This window comes from Mandrillus leucophaeus, unplaced genomic scaffold (assembly GCF_000951045.1).
Source record: "Mandrillus leucophaeus isolate KB7577 unplaced genomic scaffold, Mleu.le_1.0 Scaffold87, whole genome shotgun sequence".
Classification (NCBI taxonomy): Eukaryota; Metazoa; Chordata; class Mammalia; order Primates; family Cercopithecidae; genus Mandrillus; species Mandrillus leucophaeus.
This window is the reverse complement of record NW_012109474.1, coordinates 3495832-3518953: the sequence shown is the minus strand read 5'-3', so window position 1 is coordinate 3518953 and position 23122 is coordinate 3495832. Positions and strand designations below refer to the sequence as shown.

Genomic DNA, 23122 nt, shown 5'->3' with positions numbered 1-23122 from the left:
TGGGATGCAGGCTGTCCTTGTACTAGCTCCCCTCTCTCCTCTTCTCTATATCACACTGTAGTGTCACTGTCACTGGGCACTTTATCAAGCTTGGTGGCTGAACAGACATCGTGTTAACGGTGGAGGGTTTCCAGGTTCTTGGCATCTTGAACAAAGAACTGGACAAAATGCAAAAAGCAAAGAAGGAATGAATGGTTTCATTGAAAATGAAAGTACACTCCACGGTGTGGGAGCGGGCCTAAGCATAGGGACTCAAAGGCCCCGTAACAGAATTTGAGGGAGTTTACATACCCTTGACTTGGGGTATGCCCTATATAAATGAAGAGGATGAAGTGATCAAGTCATTTACTTGGCCTACACCCTATGGAGAGGATATTTCCTGTGATAGCTGAAGTGTGAATCAGCCTTATGTTCCTTGCCTCCAGACTCTATTTTCCTGCCTCAATTGGGCTGGTTTTTAGGATATCCATCTCCCTTTAATTGCACTCTCAAGCTTCACCAGTACTTCTTTCACCTCCTACCCCCAACTGGAGTCAGCAAGGGCAACCAGTGACTGCTGTGATTATCTTGTTACAGAAGATAAGACGACTGTGGTTCTAAGAGATTAACTGAAGCTTGTGCTGCATGTCAGTAGCATTTCCAGGATATGATCTCTGATTAGCCTTCTCACCCCAAAGTCCATTACGTTGCCTCAATAAATGTCTTTTACATACATATATTTACTAATAAGATTGTGTAATGAAATTTCATTAATAAAAATGAGTGGGATTTCAGAATAGATTGCTTTATGTCATAAAGCAAAACAGACTCCTTTATGTCCCCAAAATGTATTTTATGGAGCATTAATATGCCCAGAGATATTAATATGTATTCCTCAAAAACAGTGAAATAGGTAATGGAAGTAACTCTCCACAAGTAGAATGTGTGCTCCACTCCACAGCCTGTCTCTGTTGGAGATTTAGAAAATAAATAGGTACAATGAAGGACTTCAGAAGTCATGCAATAATAAAATCTGCTTATCTTTACTTAACTAAGCATATCCCACACTCTTATAACCAGAGAATCCCTGTAAAAACCATCTACAGGCTGAGTGTGGTGGCTCACGCCTACTATCCCAACACTTTGGGAGGCCAAGGAGGGTGAGTGCTTTAGCCCAGGAGTTCAAGACTAGCCTGAGCAACATAGCAAGACTCCAGCTCTACAAAACATACAAAAAAATAGCCAGGTTCAGTGGCATGCACCTGTTTGGGAGGCTGAGGTGAGAGGATGGCTTCAACCTGGGAGGTGGAGGCAGTGAACCAATATCACACCACTGTACTCCAGCCTGGACATCAGGGTGAGATTCCGGCAACAAGATGACGACGATGAAGACGAAGATGAAGAAGAGGAGGAAGACAAGAAGAAGATGAAGAAGACAAAGACAAAAAAGAAGACGAAGAAGAAGATGAAGACAAAGAAGATGAAGGAGGAGGAGGAGGGGAAGAAGGAGGAGGAAGAGAAGGAGAAGAAGAAGAGGAAGAAAAGGAGGAGGAGGAGAAGGAAGAGGAGAAGGAAAAGAAGGAAAAGAGAAAAGAAGAGAAAAAGAAAAACAACAGAAGAAAAACCCCATCTACTATGTTGAGACTAGCACTCAAGACATGCAGTTTGCGAAATGCCAAAGCTAAAGGTTTGTAAGCTTTACCTTAGCTCAAGCTCCCCAGAGGCACCTCAGCAGCCATTCTTTCAAAATAAAACAAACTTAGACAGTTGTTTGACATTAGTTTCAGGAAGAAACATCTTAAATAGAGAAAACGTTTTTTCATGGGGAAAAATGACTCAGAGAAAAATTGTATTAGTCTGTTCTTACACTGCTGATAAGGACATACCTAATAATAGGTAATTTATAAAGGAAAGAAGTTTAATGGACTCACAGTTCCTCATGGCTGGGGAGACCTCACCATCATGGCAGAAGGCGAATGAGGAGCTAAGTCATGTCTTCCATGGCAGCAAGCAAGAGAGCTTGTGCAGGGGAACTCCCATTTATAAAACCATCAGATTGTGTGAGACTCATTAACTACACTATGAGAACAGCATGGGGAAAACCACCCCCATCATTCAGTTCTCTCCACCTGGCCCTGCCCTTGACACATAGGGATTATTACAATTCAAGGTGAGATCTGGGTAGGGGCACAGCCAAACCATATCAAAAATCAAACAAGACTTAAAGAATAATGCCATTATTTTCATTTAAGTTGAGGCATGAAAAATTAAACATGCCTATATTTAAATTAAGGAAAACAAAAGGATAACAGTAAATATGCAGTGTCTGTGTGTTCATCGCAGTGATGGTGTTAACCAGACCACAGGCTTGGTGAGACACATTTCTCTGCTACAGGGACAAGTCCTGCCAAGCAGATGGCACAAACATAGATAGACCAGTCTCCCCAGGTGCATGAAAGAAGCATGGCTAAGTTCTTACAATCCCATTACCCATTTTTCTTGACTACTATCAACCTACCCACACATTATTTTATCACCTTTTTCATCTAAAAGGGAAAAGCCTGTTTTCTTCTATACTACATTCACATAACATTTCTGACACCAAATGTGTGGGGGGTTTTCCCCCATCCCAACCAATTTTCCAACTCTCTAGACACCAGGGTACACCACATTTAATTCAATTCTGACACCAAATACCTGGAGTTAACGCAGACCCCACAGATTAAGGGCTCAGTCCCATGAAACTGTCCCCAAGTTCAAACACCAATCACAACTAGCGGGTCCCCAGGTTGCCCATACTTCCGTCCAACATGGCTACACATGGGGGCTCCCACAACCCCATCCTCAGGGTTGATAATTTGATACGGCAATGCAGAACTCAGGAAAATGCTTTACTTGTGTTTACCAGTTTAAAGTTACTACAAAGGATACAGATGAACAACAACCAGATGGAGGGTTACCTGGGGCAAGGTCCAGAAGGGTCATGAGCACAGGGCTTGCTGATTTCATAAAGCTGGAGTCCATCACCTTCCTGGCACATCAAAATGTCTGCCAACCCTGAAGCTCCCTGAACTCCATAGTTTAGAGATTTTTATGTCTTGTTGACATAGGCCTGATGGATTATTCACTCAATCTCCAGCCCCTCTCCCCTCTCTGGAGGAGACTGAAAGTTTGAAACTTCCAATCATGATGTAGTCTTTGTGAGCAGCCCCCATCCACGTGCCCATCAAGAGCTACCTCATTAGAACAAAAAATTCTCCTATCACTAGGAAATTCAAAGGAATTTAGGAGCTTTGTGTCAGGAACTGAGGTCAAAGACCAAATATTAGAACAAAAGATGCACTCCATCACTTTGGAAATTACAAGCGTTTTAGGAGCTCTGAAAAAGGAACTGGATAGGAAGATCAAATATATATTTCTTATTATATCACATTATCACATCAACTTTATTACACTTTCATTACAGGTTGAAGTTTACAGACGGGTGTACACTAAATGCATTTCAGGTAAGCTGCTCCCTAACAAGCTATAGGAAAGCACAATAATCAGATGATAAACTGTCTCCAAATCCAGCTTCCAGGAAGTTTACCTATAGACTGAAACACCATCGATGGAATTTAGACACTAGTGATCTTTAAGTACAAAGGGCCTGGGTATCCTAACCTCATCATCTTGATCTTTTTCTTCCAATATCACATCTGTACTCAATCTTTTTTTTTCTTTTTCTTTTTTTTTTTTTTTGAGGCGGAGTCTCGCTCTGTTGCCCAGGCTGGAGTGCAGTGGCGCGATTTCGGCTCACTGCAACCTCCACCTCCTGGGTTCAAGCAATTCTCCTGAGTAGCTGGGACTACAGCAGGCACACGCCAATCTGTACCCAATCTTTTTGGGGTCTGCAGCATTGTCCACTCAACACAAAAACTGGACATGAGCATTTTTTAGTTCTATTATGTGCCTAGTACAGAGGCTTATTCAGCAGGTAGTTAAATATTTGGTGAAAGGAGGTAAATCTTGAAAATATATAAGCATTATCCAAAAAAGTTTTATTTTTGTAAGAAACAAGAATAGGTCAGGTGTAGTGGCTCACGCCTGTAACCCCAGCACTTTGGGAGGTGGAGGAGGTGGATTGTTTGAGCTCAGGAGTTCAAGAGCAGCCTAGGCAACATGGTGAAACCCCATCTCTACAAAAAATACATTAGACAGGCATAGTGGTGCACACTTGTAGTCCCAGCTATTCAGGGGGCTGAGGTGGGAGGATCACTTGAGCCTGGGAGGTTGAGGCTGCAGTAAGCCATGTTTGCGCCACTGCACTCTAGCCTGCGTGACAAAGCAAGATCCTGTCTCAAAGAAGAAAAAGGAAAAAAGACTAAAAGTTAAAAAAATTACATATAAGAAAATAATAGAAATAGCCTCTATACCCTATTGGTCCGTTCAAAAGTTTACAAGGAACTCAGGTTATAACATAACGAGTAAGTCCTCCCCCTCGGACCTCTGATAGCCTCCGGCAGTGTCGTAAAATATTCAGTAACACGTGAAACTTCTTGTCAACTTTCAAAGTCGTGAACTCCTTTATGTCAGCTTCCACTATAAAATAACGACCTAAAAATAAAGATATTAGTGCTAATTTTTATAAGGCCAACTTGCAAAAGAGTCTTTAATACATTAAATTGTGAATATGAATGGTATTAATCATTTTTACTGTTAGTATCCAATAAAACCAGTAACTAGTATTCTTGCTAAAATAATAATTATTCTATCAATAGAAGTCGCATGCATGATATTTATTAGGTCACTAGCTATCTGTTGGTATCGCTTGAACAATTCACTTTTCAAGAAGCAATATGATGTAGTGGTTACCAGAATAAAACCCGCAACAGTGCTATCACTTAACTGGATGGCCTTGGACAAGTAAGTTAAGCTCTCTTTGCCTAGTCTGCAAATTGGGAGTAATAATAGTAAGTGACACGGGTGTTGGAAGGATTGAAGCTCTTGGCACACTCTCTGCCGTACAGACAGTAGCTATATCAACAGGACTAGCTGTTATCATTACTATTCAATTTCTGAAAACATTGGGCATAGTTCCACAATAGACTCTATCTAGCAGTGTTTCTCAGGCTCAGCACTATAGACACTGTGAGCCCGATAATTCATTTTGTGGGTGCTATCCTGTGCACTGCCGGCTGTTACAGCAGCATCCCTGGCCTCTACCTACTAGATGCCAGGAGCACCCAGCTCCAACAACCAAAAACGTCTCCAGACACGGTAAAATGTTCCCTGGTAGGATAACTGCTCCTGGTTGGGAATTAATTTCCCATGATTTAGTTATACTCAGAACAGTTCACATGTACACATATATATGCTGCCATTTTACCTTTGGTATCCTTCGTTTCTTCATCAATAAATCTGTGATAGAGATTTCTGGCCACAGAATTCATCGACTTTTTTGGCTGATGTAGGATTTTATATTTACTAATTACTGCCTTGTTCATTTCTTTAATAACATCATTAATTTGACCATAGGTTAAGCGGGATTTCATGTACCTGTAAAAAGGTATATGGTTAATTATTGTTTTAAAGAATCATCATACAAAATTACTTTCCTTGAAAAACGTAAGTATAGTGACTTTGTACGATAGTAAAACTATAGTACCCTTTATAAGAACAATTTTATATCAACTTCCAAATAAACCAGACAGCTGAATAATTAAATAGAGGTGACAACACACCGGTGCTTACCTTCTCTAACTATTAACCTCTACTGTTTACCTATGGAGAACTGATATGATAACTTTAAATAAGCTCTCAAATTCTGATTCAAATGGACTGATTAACTGCAACATATAAGTTTATTTAAACATTAATTTTTAAATGTGACAAAGGAAAAATTTAAATGTTAATAAATTATACAACTCATAGCACTCTGGTGCTATGTAAAAACCATTACTTGTTCAGAGACAGAAAGAGAAAAAAAGGAGGAGGAGGAAGGGAAGATGAAGGGCAACAAAGAAGACCACAACAAGGATGACAATGAAAATTAAGACAAAGAGGAATTAATAGGGTAGGCAATGTACAGGAGTGAGTGACTGGAAGCTGCCCGGGCAGAGAAGAACCAAAGAGTAGCCATGATGTTTTTTATGCCCTAGCTCAAATGCCCTTAGAGCACTGTCTATTTCACTCTGAATTCTACTCTTTAACCTCCCTCCTGTCCGTCCTCCCAGTCACCATGGAGTCTTAGAATATAAAAATAGGAGACTCACAATTTTGAATGTTTTGAACACACCAAAAACAAAATTTGATGATCTGCTTCAATTTGTCTCTTCAACAAATGGTAAGTTCAGTAAGTTAAGCTCTGTCCTTCACTTCTATTCAAAGTAGCAGCTTTCTAGTCAAAACTTCCTTGATAAAATGATATAAAAGTTTATTTAAAAGAAAATGTTAGGCCGGGCACGGTGGCTCACGCCTGTAATCCCAGCACTTTGGGAGGCCGAGGCGGGCGGATCACAGGGTCAGGGTATCGAGACCATCCTGGCTAACACGGTAAAACCCCATCTCTACTAAAAATACAAAAACTATCCTGGCTAACACGGTGAAACCCCGTCTCTACTAAAAAAAAATACAAAAAACTAGCCAGGCGAGGTGGCGGGCGCCTGTAGTCCCAGCTACTCGGGAGGCTGAGGCAGGAGAATGGCGTAAACCCGGGAGGCGGAGCTTGCAGTGAGCTGAGATCCGGCCACTGCACTACAGCCTGGGCGACAGACCGAGACTCCGTCTCAAAAAAAAGAAAAGAAAATGTTCGTATTTCCAAAAAGCACTCATTTTCATTATTCCTCTCTTTTCTAAATTCATTTTTGCTGTCCTGTTTTTTCTAACCAGTTTCTACAAACTCTAATACCTCAGCTCTCCACAATGCACTTATAAATTCCTTCAAATCCTCTCAACTACCACCTTGATTTGCTCAATAGTCATCCCTAATCTCTGCCAATGTTTTCCACTTTAACTCTACTCTCAGCACCATTTGTTTTAAAGTAAATAAAAACTCTATGCTTGGAAAACATGATTTTTTACCCTAATCTTCTATCTTCATTTCTCATTGATTAAATAACCCCAGGTTGAAAAATGAATACTCCACCACGACCATTCTAATTTCCTTCCAATAGCTCTCCATGGAAGCATTTTCCAAAAATCCTTTACTTCACTGTCTCTCACAGTCATCTGCTCTTCACATTAGCTCAGCCAATGAGCAACAACACAAAGACCAAAGTTGAATAGCATCAGAGCATCAAACAGTTTTCATGAAAATAAAGCTGTCAGTAAAGGAAATGACCACCAGTGTGGTGGCTCACACCTGTAATCTCAGCAATTTGGGAGGCCAAGGCAGGTGGATCACTTGAGATCACGAGTTTGAGACCAGCCTGACCAACATGGTGAAACCCCATCTCTACTAAAAATAGAAAAATGAGCTGGGTGTGGTGGCACACACCTGTGGTCCCAGTTACTTGGGAGACTGAACCATGAGAATTGCTTGAGCCCAGGAGGCAGAGGTTGCAGTGAGCCGAGATCATGCCACTGCACTCCAGCCTGGGGGACAGAGTGAGACTGTCTCAAAAACGAAAGAAGTAGTAAACAAAACAAAACAAAGTCAAAGGAAATGACAAAATGACACCCCCCCCCACCCGGCCAAAAAAAAAAAAGACTAAAGAGCAATGTCAACGTCCTCACTACTCTTGGACTTGTGAAAGAGCCAGGTATTTTTCAAGTGGCTAACTGGTAGCAATTTTTAAGTAGTAGGTAACACTAGCAGGTGTGAGATTAGGTTGGGCATTCTCACATACTACCAACAGGAGTAAAAACTGGTATGCAGCACTCTGACGTGTCAAGAGCTTGGAAACTGTCACTGCCGTCCTCACAACAAGAGCAAACTGAAAGCTGGTAACTCTTCTCAGAGAATCGAGGTCACAGGGCCAAACACTGCCTCCAAAACAGGAGAGACAAGCAAATACAGAGAATCACAGCTCCCTAGGAATAGAAGCCACTGGAGTGAGTAACTGCAGGAACATTCAAATAGTAACTGACAAACTGCTAAGGCTCAGTTTGAACTAGCTTGAGAGTTAAAAACTCCTGGTGATCCAGTTTAGGAAACCCCCGTACTTTCACGAGTTTTACTTCCAGGAACCACCCCTGCCTTCCACCCAGGTTTTCAAAATGAGGATCAGAGAAAAATTCTCCTGAGCATCAGCAAGAGGAGGGAAAAAGTAATTATTTTGAAATAGGGCAGGTAAAAGTAGAGCAGTTCTGTTATTCAAAACAAAGACCTGCCCTCAAGGAAAACTACTTGACTAGAACCTTATCTGACCTAGGGGAAGGGTAATTAGACAATTTCAGCCCCGTCTAGCTAAGAAACACTTTAGAAGGTCACAGGCCAGAGAGGCAGAACCCCTAAAAGCCCTGAGATTTAATCGTAAGATTATAGAATGCTTCTCCTCTCCAACACCTTACCACCACTACAACAAGGTTACAGGAATGCATTAGTGAACTAACACTGAGCAAGCTACAAGACACAGAATCTATTAAGAAAAAATTTCTAAGGAAACCCAAAGACGACAGAGGAGACAAAAGAAATGGGAACTAGGGCCGGGTGCAGTGGCTCACGCCTGTAATTCCAGCACTTTGGGAGGCCGAGGCGGGCGGATCACAAGGTCAGGAGATCGAGACCATCCTGGCTAACACGGTGAAACCCCGTCTCTACTAAAAATACAAAAAATTAGCCCGGCATGGTGGCGGCGGGCGCCTGTAGTCCCAGCTACTCTGGAGGCTGAGGCAGGAGAATGGCATGAACCCAGGAGGCGGAGCTTGCAGTGAGCCAAGATCGTGCTACTGCACTCCAGCCTGGGTGACAGAGCGAGACTCCATCTCAAAACAAACAAACAAACAAACAAACAAACAAAAGAAATGGGAACTAGAAGAAATTGAAGCATCTGACATTTACAACCATAGCAACCATTAAACATAGCCCAGCTCCTAGACATATCAACATAAAATCTCACACTAAAAGCCTATTTATTTCAGTTCCTATCATGCAGATACATCTTGTCCAGCTTTCAACAAAAATTACTGGGCATAAGAAAAAATACAGGCTGAGAGCATCACAAGCATCAGAAGCAGACTGAGAAATGACAGAGATTTTGTAAGTATCAAACCACTAATTCAAATAACTATGTTTAATATGCTAAGGATTCCAATGGAAAAAGGATAAAATGCAAGAATAGACAGACAAAGAAAGAAAGCAGAGATAGAAACTCTACAGAGGAATCAAAAGGAAATGCTAGAAATAAAGAACTCTAACAGAAATGAAGAATGCCCTCGATGGGCTCCATCAGCAGACTAGACTCAGCTAAAGAAAGAATCAGTGAACTTGAAGATACATCAATAGAGAACGTCAATAGATACTTCCCAAACTAAAATGCAAAGAGAAATACAAAAAAGAACAGAAAACCCAAGAACTGTGAGGCAATCACAAAAAAGTATAACATACAGGTAATGGGAATACCAGAGGAGAGGAAGGAAGATATGCAAAGAATTCTTAAAATTCAATGAGAAGAAAACAAACAACCCTCAAAACGGGCTCAAGACCTGAACAGATATCTCATCAAAGAAGATATGCAAATGGAAAATAAGTATATCAATATGAAAAGATGCTCAGCATTCCCTTCGATAGCTCAGCTGGTAGAGCAGGGGACTGTAATACTTGCTGAAAAGATGCTCAATGTCAAATGTCACTAGGGAATTGTAAAGTAAAATAATTAGATACCACTACACACCAATCCAGAACACTGGCAATACCAAATGATAAAGAGGACGTGGAGCAAGAGGAATGTTCTGTCATTGCTGATGGGAATGCAAAATGGTATAGCCATTGTCAGGTTTTTACAAAACTGAACATACTCTCACACGATCCAGCAATTACACTCCTAAGTATTTACCCAAATGAGTTGAAAACTTATGTCCACACAAAACCTGCACATGAATGTTTTTAGCAGCTTTATTCATAATTGCACCAAACTGGAAGGAACTAAGATTGCTTCAATAGGTGAATGAATAAAGAAACCAGTACATCCATACAATGGAGTACTATTTAGTGTTAAAAAGAAATGAGCTATCAAACCACAAAAAGATACAAGGGATCATAAATCCTTATTTCTAAGTAAAAGAAGCCAGTCAGAGAACGCTACATACTGTATGACTCTAACCATATAACATTCTGGGGTTCAGTGGGAGATGGAAAGAGGTGGGATACAAGGCACTTTTAGTACAGTGAAATGTTTTAGGATAGTGAAATTCTTCTGTATGATACAGTAATGGTAGACACATGATATCATGCTTTTGTCAAAATGTACAACACAGAATAAATCCTAACATAAACTAAGGATGTTAGTTAATAGTAATGTATCGATATTGGTTTGACAACTGTAACAGATATGTCATACCAATGCTCTGTTACTGAGGAAAACTGTGTGCAGGGAAGAAGCGGTATGAGAACACTACTATCTGCTCAATTTTTCTGTAAACCTAACAAAGGTTCTAAGAAATACACTTCTTTTTTTTTTTTTTTGAGACAGAGTCTCGCTCTGTCGCCCTCAGTGGCGCGATCTCGGCTCACCGCAAGCTTCGCTTCCCAGGTTCACGCCATTCTCCCCCCTCAGCCTCCGGAGTAGCTGGGACTACAGGCGACTGCCACCACGCCCGGCTAATTTCTTTTTTTTTGGTATTTTTTTTAGTAGAGACGGGGTTTCACCGTGTTAGCCAGGATGGTCTCGATCTCCTGACTTCGTGATCCGCCCGCCTCGGCCTCCCAAAGTGCTGGGATTACAGGCTTGAGCCACCGCGCCCCGCAGAAATACACTTTATTAAATAAAACAACCACCAAAACAAGCTGGTATGAATAATTCTCTAGAAAGCAAAATAATCATGATCTTTGCCTCCTAAGACTCTATCCCAAGGAAATAAAAAAATTACAAAACAGCCTTGCCTAAAAGATATTTCATTGTACCCTTATTTATAACAATAAAGTCAACCCAAATACGTAATGAGGAAATGCTTCAATAAGTTATTGGATAGCTATATATTATATGACTATTAAGATAGAAAAATTATCACAATAAAAGGATAGTAAGTTGCATTTACAGTATAACTACATTGCTATAATAACAAGTATAAGAAATACCTGTTATACATGTATAGTTGAATAAAATCTGGAAAGCTATACCCTACCTTATCTGAATGGTAGAATTACAGATGAGTTTTACTTTTTGACAACAAACACTTCCTAGCAACATGTATTATTCGTATAATAAAAAGGTAACAAGAAATGTAACATAATATAAAGCTTAGAGGTTAAGCAAAGCCCTGGAATTATGAGTTTAAAAACGTGGATTTTCATAATTGGTTCCCCATTATTGCCACATGTAAGAGGTAAGGGAGACCTCCCTCTGGGGGAAGCATTTTGTCTTATTCATTCTTCTATTCAGAGTGACCCAGGGCCTGGAATATAGCACAGGCTCAAACAAGTGTGGGGTGCAATGCACAAATGGAAACCAAACACAACATACTCCATTCTCATTCTCAAGTCTACACAACTCATTCAATTTCCTTAAAATTACCACAAAACTGAGTCTACTTCTATAATATAATTGGTAAATCTGTAACACAGAAAGGTCCGAGAGGACTTAAGCAAAGAATTGATCCATCTCTAGATCTCTCTATGAAGGGGTTTTACAACAAAAATCTTCAAAAAATTTACTGCATTTTCACAGTATAATGTGAAACGTTTTAAAAAGATCAATATTTGAACATAGCATATTACAATTAATATAATTAAGCTTTATGATTTAAACAATCATCTATGTTGATAATTAAGCGGTTGAACATTATTTATCTTAAATACTTACGAAGGAACACCATTGAACTCATCACAAGTTATAAATGGCATTTCCTTAATACTTCTTTGTTCTTTGGGAGGCTTCTTTATGGGTTCAGGTTCCTCAACTTTGATTGGTTCTTCAGGATCAAGATCTGATCCCTTAACACTACAGAACAGAGATGTACATACATACAGGCAATTGTCAGAAATAAGCAGCATACTGCAAAGTTTTCCCAACTGAAAATAATAATAAATACATAACTCATCCTGTTATAATCTCATTGTCAACATTTTTTTGTATTCCTATGTCTATTGTTCATTAAAATCTAAACAGTGAAGGAAATGTTGAAAAATTAAGTTCCCAAATCTTCAGTAATATAGCTATATTTATTTACATGTAATACGATATCTTTGTTAGTTCTCCCACTGGCTCCTCAAAGTCAGTAAGTTAACAGCTTTGTGGCTTCATGGCTTCTCTTAACCCTTTCCTGACATCCCTAACTCTGAATCTGGAAACGTCAGTTACCTTAGACTTCTGTTTATTCTAATTTATCCTGATGGTTGCTCATGTCAGTCCCTGTGGATTGCAGAGTCATTTTAGTTGCCAGCATGATCATGGGTCACCCCGGATTCAATCTGCCCAATTTTTAGAGCGAGTGAGAAGCTTACTAATATATCTCCTGCCCCACTAGCAAACAAAGTCTAGAAACACACTATAGCTCCTAGGTTCCTTAACTGCCAGGGATGTGGCCAGCAGTAAGTCAAGACACAGGAAAGACGACACCAGATATAAGAAACAGTAGGGGCTGCTATAACTACACATCATAACAGGTAGAAGAAATGCCTGTTATATATGTGTAGTTACATAAAATCTGGAAAGCTATACCCTACCTTATCTGAATGGTAGAATTACAGATGAGTTTTATTTTCTGACAACAAACACTTTCTAGCAACATGTATTATTTGTGTAATAAAAAGGTAACAAGAAATGTAATACAATATAAAGCTTAGAAGTTAAGCAAAGCTCTGGAATTATGAGTGGGAGGATGGCCACAGGACCAAGCCAAGGGAATCCCCAGAAAGGCAGGAAGTGAGAGCCCAAGATGACAGTCGAATGCCAGACACAGATGGCAACTAGCCTTACTGAGGTGGTGTGACTCGGCCATGCTGCACGCTGTCAAGATAAAGATGCCCAATGCACCATAATCCTTCTGTGAATCCTAACATATGAGATTCCACTGTGAGACTGGATGAATCATACCTGTTCTTGTTTGTCTTGACCATGTGTTGAGGAAGCACTTGAGTGCTCCCTTTATGCCCTGCTGTGTTTATCAGCTGAAAATAACCATTTTGACCTACAGAAAGGTTCTGCTCTGACCTATCCCTGAGAGTTGAAGCTAGGCCATAGTGAGCTTAGAAGAAAATTCCTCCTATTCCCCTAATCAAATTCTTGCTGGATGTACAATGACAGGTAATGTGAGAAAGAGCGAGACAGGATAAAGATGCCAATTCCTCGCCGAGGTGATGGGAGGATATGTGGGTAACAAGAGAGCCAGGTCTTCGAGATACAAAGCAGGCCACTGAATCACGGGAACTAGATGTCCTATCAAGGCTAGAGCTGGACATTTGAGAGCATTAACAGTGGAGTTAGGCAAGAATGAGGAAAGCAGGTAGGAAAGATCTATAATCTAAAAGAGGGGAGAGAAAAAGGAGGCAGCCAAGTCAGAGATGTGGGCTGACAACTAAGAAAACATAGTGGCAGTGCAGAAAACAGAATTTCAAAAACAGAAAGGCGGTATGCAAAATGAAATCTTAGAAGTAGAACCAGGGCTGACACCGGATGTTTTACCTCTTTGTGACCTTCAACCACCCTAGGTGTGGTGGCAATGACAGCCAAAAGCCAGGTGTTAAGGCCTCGGGGAAAAAACCGCCACAGACACACCTTGTAAGTGCGGAGAGAGACAGAGGATAGACATTTGAGGGGAAAAAAGAGCTAAGCTTATTGTTCATTTGGCTTTTATTTATTTATGTATTTATTTTGAGGCAGGATCTTACTCTGTTGCCCAGACTGGAGTATAGTGGCACCATCCCGGCTCACCGCAGCCTTGACCTGCCAGGCTCAAGCAATCCTCCTGCCTCAGCTCCCTGAGTAGCTGGGACTACAGGGGTGTGCCACGGTGTCTGGCTAATATTTTGTATTTTTAGCAGAGACGGGGTTTCGCCATGTTGCCCAGGCTAGTCTCAAACTCTTGGGCTCAAGCAATCTGCCTGCCTCGGCTTCCCAAAATGCTAGGATTACAGGCGTGAGCCACTATGCCCAGCCTCTTTGGCTATTTTTAAAATGGTAACTTCCTTACGCTTTTTTTACCCAAAGGCAGTGGTTCTCAAGGGTCGAGGAAGATTTTGCCCTCAGAGGCATTTGGCAATGTCTGGAGACCTTTTTCATTGTCATGAATGGGTGGGATAGGAGGAATGCTACCAGAATCTAGTGGGCAGAGATCAAGAACACTGCTCAATGTCTATTCTCATAACAAAAAATTAACCTGCCTAAAATGTCAAGGAAGCTGAGGTTGACAAACTGCTCTAAGGAAAAGAAATGAGTGGAAAAAGAGAGGCTAGAGAGACTGGCCCTTGGCAAACTGGGAAAGAGGTGTTAGATTTTCCTCAGAGACAGCAAGACAAGAAAACTGGTGAACATAGTAGGAAATACTGTTTTTAGTATAGGTGACAAAAAACTAGATCATTGCTGACAAAACTGCAAGTACATGAAGAGTAACAGGCTTTGAAGTATTTGTTTTCATGGGTTTATAAATCCAGATAGCAAGAATAATTATAAATACACTTACCAGCTCTGGGCTACTGTGACTTGAGGCAAATGGGAAGGAATGTTTTCTTTAAGATGTTCTACGTCTTTGTAATCTTCCTCAAGAGATTCACAGAGTTCCTAAAATTTAAAAATGCTCACAAATAAGTCTCTGCCCTCCCCATGTGTGTTTTCAGATATTCTAAAGAGCAGGGAAAATGGTGAACCATAATCACAGTGACTGTGGCCAGTCGCAGTGGCTCATGCCTGTAATTCCAGCACTTGGGGAGGCTGAGGCGGGTGAATCACGAGGTCAGGAAGTCAAGACCATCCTGGCTAACACAGTGAAACCCCGTCTCTACTAAAAATATAAAAAATTAGCCAGGCGTGGTGGCACGTGCCTGTAGTCCCAGCGACTCAGGAGGCTGAGGCGGGAGAATTGCTTGAAGCTGGGAGGCAGAGGTTGCAGTGAGCCAAGATTGCGCCACTGCACTCCAGCCTGGGTGACAGAGTGAGATTCCGTCTCAAAAATAAAAATAAAAATAAAAATCACAGTGACTGTGAGTACCAATAATGCAGAATGAAGTGAAAAAGCAATGAATCCAGCAATAAAAAATTGGTTTCTAGAGCTGTTTTTGGATGGTGGTAATATTTTTCTCTACTGGATTTTTTTCAGAGAACAATCACTATAATCACATTGCAATTACAAAGCAGGACTAATGCTAAGTCTTTCTCAAATACTTTAATCTTGGGAGATAACTAAGAAATATATAAAGAACTTATGTTTTTCATTATCATCAATTGCCTTTGTTGGCTTAGCAAATGCTCCTCAGTGTTACCTGTGTAACAGCAACTGTATTATCATAGCATGGTAATATACCCAGCTGGCAAGCACAAGATGCTGCTTTAGGATGACTTCCACTGTGGGCTACCTACACCCCAGCTTAATGAAAATTTCTACTTGATAGCTGGGGTTTTTTTGCTCTCTATCGTTTACTAGAACTTCAGGCTATGAACTCATACAAATTTTAATAAGGAAAATATTCTGTGCCTTTGGATTCCCGCCATCTGGCTCCCAATCACAATGTGAACAGAAATTCCAAATAGCCTTCAGTTCTGAGTCGAGCATTCTCTAGGCCCACACCTAACCCCGGATATTCTTGAGCAGGTTAGAACTGAAATACCAGTATTGGTTTCTGTTTTGAATTTACATAATGTCTTTTCCTTTAAAAGGTGAATGACATTCATGGATACCAATTCCATTTTGACTAATAGAGTGATAGGCATAATCATGCCCATTCCTATAGCTGAAAAATCTTTACAGACCTTAAGGATTATAGGCTGAATGCAGTCGGGGAGGTCCCTTGTTCAATCCCACTGAGCAATTCCCCAGCTTTAACAACGTGAGATAATTATGGTACAGACTATTTCCCCATCAGGAAGTGCACAAGCACTTTTATTAGCTGAAGTCAATTTGAAGGCTTATTTAGAACAAAATGTGCCTGTGAATGAGGCTCAAGTTTTTCTTTACCTGAGAACCCTTATATTACCTTTTATAAAAATACAGAAATGTAGACATATAAGGGAGCTAAGAAACAGTTCAATATGATCCATTAGTTTTTCAAATAAGGATCCTGAAACCCCAAGAAGTAAAATAGCTTTCTCAGGGTGGCAGAGAATACTAAGGACCACCAAGGTAAGAATCCATATCTCCTCACCCAAAGCAGGTGTTCTTTACATACCACTCTATTAGAACATCATTGTTTAAATTAAAGCTATCAAGAATTATTAGCAAACTCTCCTTTCTAGTAAAGTTCAATTCCACTGGTCATCAGCAGAAAGAAGTAGCTGTGGAGCTCCGAATTCCATTATACTAGGAAAATAAAACATAAATGGCATACTGTACCATTAATAATTCATAAAACAAAAATATTATAAACAAAGCATCCTTAAGAATTACTTGATTAGGGAGTTTGTATGTATTGCCTTTTTACTGCTTCCTCATTAGAGAAACATTACCTTGAGTGAATTGTTGGTTTGTTCTTGATACTGAATTTCCAATTCCAATTTATTTAGAAGTTCATTTACTACAATGATCTCATCTCCTATTTTATTTAATACCGCCTTCAAGGTAGGTTCCTGGCCTGTGATAAAAAAAATAAAATAGAAAACAAAGTGTATAGAAAAGCAGTAGCTGCAAGTACTCATGCAAACTCTTGGAACAGATCGCTGTACCTTAGAGAGGGGTGGAAAAAGGACTATTGCTTTAGTCCCTAGAAACTGACTCCATGGATAATCTTAAGACCTCATTTCTAAGTAGTATGGAAGAGACGGAGAGGAGAGGCAAGGACAATGTCTCCCCTGCATCTTTTGTTTCTGGCAAATTCCTCCACTTATTAAAACACGTAGAAATGTTAGGTAAAACAAGCATCCTTCTACGTCCACAGCTAAGCTTTCATGAGAAAAAGGCAAATCTCCAAAGGTTCCAATATGAAGGGGGAACTGTGGTTCCCCCTCACACCAGGCAATATGTGTGAGCTGAGGCTGCAGCAGCCATAATCTGAGGAGTGTGGAGCAATGCTGGACAGGAGGTTGTCAATCTCAGCATCAGAATATATTTGATTTTAATAGGGATAAGATCCAAGGTTTGGGGGCTTTAAAATACAGGGTGTTGGAAGTGAGAATCTCAAATGAGGCTAGGACCCTTCTTCATGAATAGATTTTCAGTGAAAGTTGTAATCACTCACCACAGAAATAAGCTTACGTTTTAGACAGGCCCTTCGGTGTGTGTGTGGAAGGGGTAGGAGTGAGGTTGAGGTGCAATTCTCTTTCAGAATTTGTAATATGGATTTGGAATTCATATTAACACTATTCACACTATGCAAAACCACCCCTAAGCAAACAAAGTAACATAAAAAGTCACAAGTTGGTGACAACCCTGGGTACCTGGCAAAAACAAATGTAAGACGTTCATAAAGTAGTATATTCTCATAGTCCCAATCCCACCTCCTAGCACCTCTCTCTAGCAACTTTCAGAGATTTGAGATGGATGAGAAAATCAGAGTCCCTTCCTCCCTAGAAATAAAAGAAGTAGTTTTTAAAAAAATTTAAGGGAAGATTAAAAGCACAAAAGAAAAACTACCTTCATAATTGAAGTTTCCCATCTGCATTTCCAGCAATCACAACAATGACATACACATAAGTAAAAGCAGACTTTGGCAGTATCTGTAGATTATGGAGGCAGTAGAGTGAACCAGGTAGAAGACCTGAAGTCAGAGACACCAAGTACCTACCTCATTACTTCAAAGATAGGTGAAAGTACACATAAGGTGGGCTTAGCCCTGTCTAAAACCTAATACTCAGTAAATGCTAACTGCCATTCATCATCATCATGAGGAGTATATCATCCTAATACAGCAATGCTACTTGCATTTGACACTCAGCTCATAACAACTAAAACAAGTAAATGAGAGTACTGATGTCTCTACTGAGAATAATTTCAGTAGAATTAGTTGAATACAGTATTTCTTCCCCATACACTGGTATCTCAACTTTTAGTCACCTAAATTTTAGGGTGTTGTTTACCACTTTTTTTTTTTTTTTTTTTGAGACAGGGTCTTCTTGCTCTGTCACCCAGGCTGTAGTTCAGTGGCACCATCACAGCTCACTGTAGCCTCAACCTACCAGACTCAAGCAATCCTCCTGCGTCAGCCTCCTGAATAGCTGGGACTACAGGTAAGCACTACCACGCCTGGCTAATTTTTCATTTTGTGTACAGACAGGGTCTTATTATGTTACCAGGCTGGTCTCAAACTCCTAAGTTCAAGCGACCCGCCTGCCTCAGCCTCCCAAAGTGCTGGCATTACGGGCATGTGTCTGGCCACTGCTTTTCATGTACTGATCTGGTCAGTTACAGAAGCCAAAGTAGCAAACAAATGACCAGGCTTTATTTTATAGGCTATGGAGGCACACAAATTATTCTCCCCCCATACAAAATGACAGTTGACAACTGTGTAGGAATCTAATGGCTCTGACTGCTTTGGCCAGGCCTCATGCTTTGGTGGGTCATTTGAATTCAAGGCTTGATAGTTTTATAGATCTCCAAATTATATTTGTTTATCCAAGAGTAATCATAACCTCAGAAAGTGAAAGTAAACAAGACAAATTATTAAACATCTAAAAGTCTTTTACAACTTACTTCAATCAAAATGGCAACAAATAGAAAGAGTCCTAACATGGGAATCAAGAAACAGAAACTGTCACCCAACCGTACTCACGAGCTGAGGGACCTGGGCTAGCCACCTGACTTCTGAGAGTCTCAATTTCCTCAGGTGTGAAGGGGGCTCCTTAAGATGAACCCACAGTCGCTTTAGCTTTAACTTTCCAGAGTATGTGAACCATAAACTGTAAAACGTATGAGGCTCCTTTAGTAGTTATCAATATAGGACTGAGAATATCAAGGTCCCTGGGAGGGGAGGTATAATTCGAAAGGGCCTATCTAACATTATAATTTCATATTTGAGGAAGTTTTCAAACTACCAATTCATAATACAAACTAAAGACAAGTTCAACACAACCTTCTCAGCACATGGAATTCTGTCTGCCAATAAACCTTTACTCTCCCAGATAAGGTTAGGGTGTATATAATTCTTTAAACAACATTTTAGATTTGACAAGGATCATCTGTTTCTATGAACTTTCATTGCATCATCCAATTTCAGCACATCAAAATATTTTCAAAGATACTTATAATCTCCAACTTCATGGATGCTTAAATAATTTATTTCATTTTCAATTAGTTATTTCCCAGTGATATAGAGTAATAAGCTTCCTCCAAAGCAGGCTGTAAGATGGGTTATGGACTACTTTTACTTCTATGGATCTCTACATCAGTTTTTTTTTTTACTTGCCTTTTAATACAGTGATGTGCCACATAACAGTGATTCAGTCAACAATGGACCACAAATATGGCAGTGGCCCCATAAGATTATAATGGAGCTGAAACATTCCTATTGCCTTGTGACATCGAAGCCATCATAACCTCATGGTGCAATGCATTATTCACATGTTTGTGGTGATGCTGGTGTAAACAAACTATAATGCCAGTATTATACAAGTACAGCACATATAATTATGTATAGTACATAATAATTGACAATAAATGGTTACTACTTTATGTTATTTACTATACAATACTTGGTATTTTTTAGAGTGTACTCTTTCTACTTACTTAAAAAAAAAAAGTTAACTGTAAAATAGCCTCAGGCAGGTCCCTCAGGAGATATTCCAGAAGGCATTGTTACCACAGGAGATGACTGCTCCATGCATGGTACTGCCCCTGACAACCTTCTAGTGGAACAAGATGTGAATGTGGAAGACAGATGTTGATGATCCTGACCCTGCATAGGCCTAGGCGAATGTGTGTGTGTGTATTCATTTTTGACAAAGTTTAAAAAGTTTTTAAAAAGTAAAAAAAACCTAATAAAGATATAAAAATATTTTTGTACACCTGTACAATGTATTTGTTTTAAGCTGTTATTAGAAAATTAAAAAGTTAAGCCAAACTAAAAAGTTTATTAAGTAAAAAAGTTATAGTAAGCTAAGGTTAATGTATTATTGAAGTTTTTTTATATAAATGTAGTATAGCCTAAGTGTATAGTACTTATAAAGTCTACAGTAGTATACAGTGATGTCCTAGGCCTTCATATTCACTCACTGTCACACCCACAGCAACTTCCAGTTCTGCAAGCTCCATTCATGGTAAGTGGCCTATACAGGTGTTCCACTGTTAATCTTTTACTGTATCTTTTCTATGTTTAGATACACAAATACTCACCATTGTGTTACACTTGCCTAAGGTATTCAGTACAGTCACTTGCTATACAGGTGTGTTGCCCAGGAGCAATAGGCTATATAGCCTAGACATGTAGTAGGCTGTACCATCTAGGTTTGTGTACATTTACGTACATTCTATGATGTGATGTTTGCACAACGACAAAATCATGTAACACTTTTTCAGAACACATCTCCATCACTAAGCAATGCATGACTGTATCTCCATTTAGCTGTAGAACCATGGATGCCATATAACCTTCAAATCTTACCATTGGCCTATGTGCCTCAGAAAAACATAAGTAAATAATTCTAATGAATATTCAGTTCATTGTTCAACATACCTAACATTTTTAGTATCCTCCGCAATACTAAAACTGACATTGGACTGTTTAAAAAATCGTTATTCAAAATCTAAAATTACCTAAGATGCAGTCACTCAACCAAGCAAAGATGTCATTCAGAGTGAAATAATCAAAATGCATTTTGTACATACGAAGTCAGTGGACTCTGTTTTACTTACCACAGTTTCTTAATGACAAGGTTTTCTTAATATTGCCAATCTTTTCATTAACATGAGAGCATAATTGTTCCAGATCTGAGGAGGCCATCCTTTAAGCCTCTGAAGAAAAAAATATAAACATATTCGTAACGAAAACCCACACAAATTTCTGTTCACTTTCGAAATCCAAGAATGGTCAACATCAAGTAAATCACAAGTCTTTGAAGGTTAAGCACAAATATTCAAGAGCAATTTCTTTCAATTCTACAACATTCAGTTTCTAACCACGGTACAGTACTGACTTGTCTTAGAGCCTTCGGCCATCGATGGATCCCAAACCAGGGTAAAGGGGATAAGCCTGAGTCCTTTCCTTAAGGGTTCAGGAGGACAGACGCACTATTTATATATAAAGACAACACTGGTATTTTCTTTAAACACGCAAAATACGGACACAGTTTTTTAAAATCTCCTACACGGTCAAAGAAATGGGCCCCGGTAATCATTTTTCCTGCGCTGTGAGGGGTTGGGGCTTTACAGTTTGGGATAGGTAAGGAGGCAGAGAAATGGGAAAGGACCAGTTTCCCACCCACTCCACGGGTGAGAGAGAAGGAGCGAGTGTACAGCATCCACCCCAGCGTCCAGCCCCGTCCTCCCCCACGCCCGGCGCGGCCCGCGGCCCCCAGCCGCCAAGCAGTGCCTCGGGCGCTTCCGAAGGCAGGGTCCCCAACACACAGACTCCAACCTCGAGTCGGTCCGGCAGCAAAAGGCTACTCGCCGCTGGGTCTCCAGCCGCGAATACCGCAGTCTCAGCTGGAAGCCCGGGATGATGAGACTGCGACCCCGGGAGCAAAATTCAAACCGCCCGCCCGGCCCTGGCGCAGCGCAGGCGCACATCCACGCTTCCGAAACGCAGGCTCAGCGGCTGTTGCAGGTTTGCGTCTTCCGGGGCCACAGCTGGGCGGGGAAGGAGGCGTGGCCGAGCCGGGAAAAGGCGGGGCGAGGGCGAAGGCGGAGTTTCCGGAAGAAAGGATACCCCGGAGGTGCACCTCGGCCGCTAACCAGTCTGGGGAGATTTCAGTGGGCTGCGCAGTCTTGACAGCCGTCCAGCCAGGGACCTGGCGTCGCCAAGACGTGGTCTTCCACATTTGCTGCACCTTAGAGTCACCAGGGGCAGCTATTACAAGTCGCAGTGCCTAGAGCACACCCCAAGTCGGTGATATCAGACACTGGGAAAATGAGGCACAAGCCTTAGTATTTATAAAAACACCCCAGAAAATTCAAAAGAGCAGCCAAGTTTGTGTAGAAGAAACAGTGACCCTGTCTTCTGGGTCTTACAGCCTCTGTAAGTGTTCCCGTACCAAACCAGGGGTGGGGCTGCTTATTCTCATGATGAACTGGGAAAGAAGAGAGTTTATTTTGGTAACCGGGTACAGGGAAAAGGCCTGGAAAATATCGCCAGATCAACTCAAAATTACAAAGTTTTCCAGAGCTTATATACCTTCTAAACTATCTGTCTACATGTAAGTGTGCATATGGGTAAAGATGTAAATGGTTCACTTCTTTTAATCTATAACTAAGATCAGTCCTAAAGATCCTCCTCTGGAGCCCCAGTAAGTTTACTTAATCTAGATGGGTGCAGATGCCAGGGGTGATTACCCTTATCTTGTCTTCTACTAAATCATGAAGGTTTGGGCAGTTCCTTCAGACCCCCAATAAACTTGTTTGTTGGAGTCTGGGGAGTTTCTTCAGACCCCCAATAAAAACTTGTTTAATCTTGAACAGGTCCTGTTAAGAATTCCTTCTTTATGTTGTCATGCTTCAAGGCCCAGGAAAGGCCTGGGCAAAACTCTTGGTGGGCTTTCGTTACATTCCGGCCTTTGTATAAAGACACTGGCTCTTTCAGCTTTTAATATTTAACTTAACTAGTGCTGAAACAGTGGTTACGGAGGCCTGTCCAGCTGTTAGTGAGACCTGGCCTGCCACATAAGAGCAAATATAAATTTAAAATAAGAAAAACAAAAGTTTAATTCTCGCCGTTGAAAAAGAGGGAAAAGCACCCAGGGCTGGAGTGGTGGCACCGCCAGGTTCTGTC

The 23122-nt window shown here is 40.6% G+C and overlaps 1 protein-coding gene across 2 annotated transcripts; it reads right to left on the bottom strand.

Annotated features, from left to right (window-relative positions):
* Positions 1 to 3992: 3992 nt before the first annotated feature.
* On the bottom strand, positions 3993 to 21941 carry SKA1 (spindle and kinetochore associated complex subunit 1). 2 transcript variants are annotated; one of them, XM_011969035.1, is made up of 7 exons: positions 21728 to 21941; positions 21052 to 21150; positions 16716 to 16840; positions 14740 to 14837; positions 11922 to 12059; positions 5348 to 5517; positions 3993 to 4575 (listed from the first exon to the last, which is right to left on the bottom strand). In XM_011969035.1, exons 2-7 carry the CDS (start codon positions 21137 to 21139, stop codon positions 4427 to 4429), a joined length of 768 nt encoding a protein of 255 aa, XP_011824425.1. In that variant the 5' UTR covers positions 21140 to 21150; positions 21728 to 21941; the 3' UTR covers positions 3993 to 4426. The 2 variants fall into 2 exon arrangements, with proteins under 2 accessions (XP_011824425.1, XP_011824426.1); XM_011969036.1 differs by lacking the exon at positions 11922 to 12059 and having other exon boundaries at positions 21773 to 21925.
* Positions 21942 to 23122: the final 1181 nt, after the last annotated feature.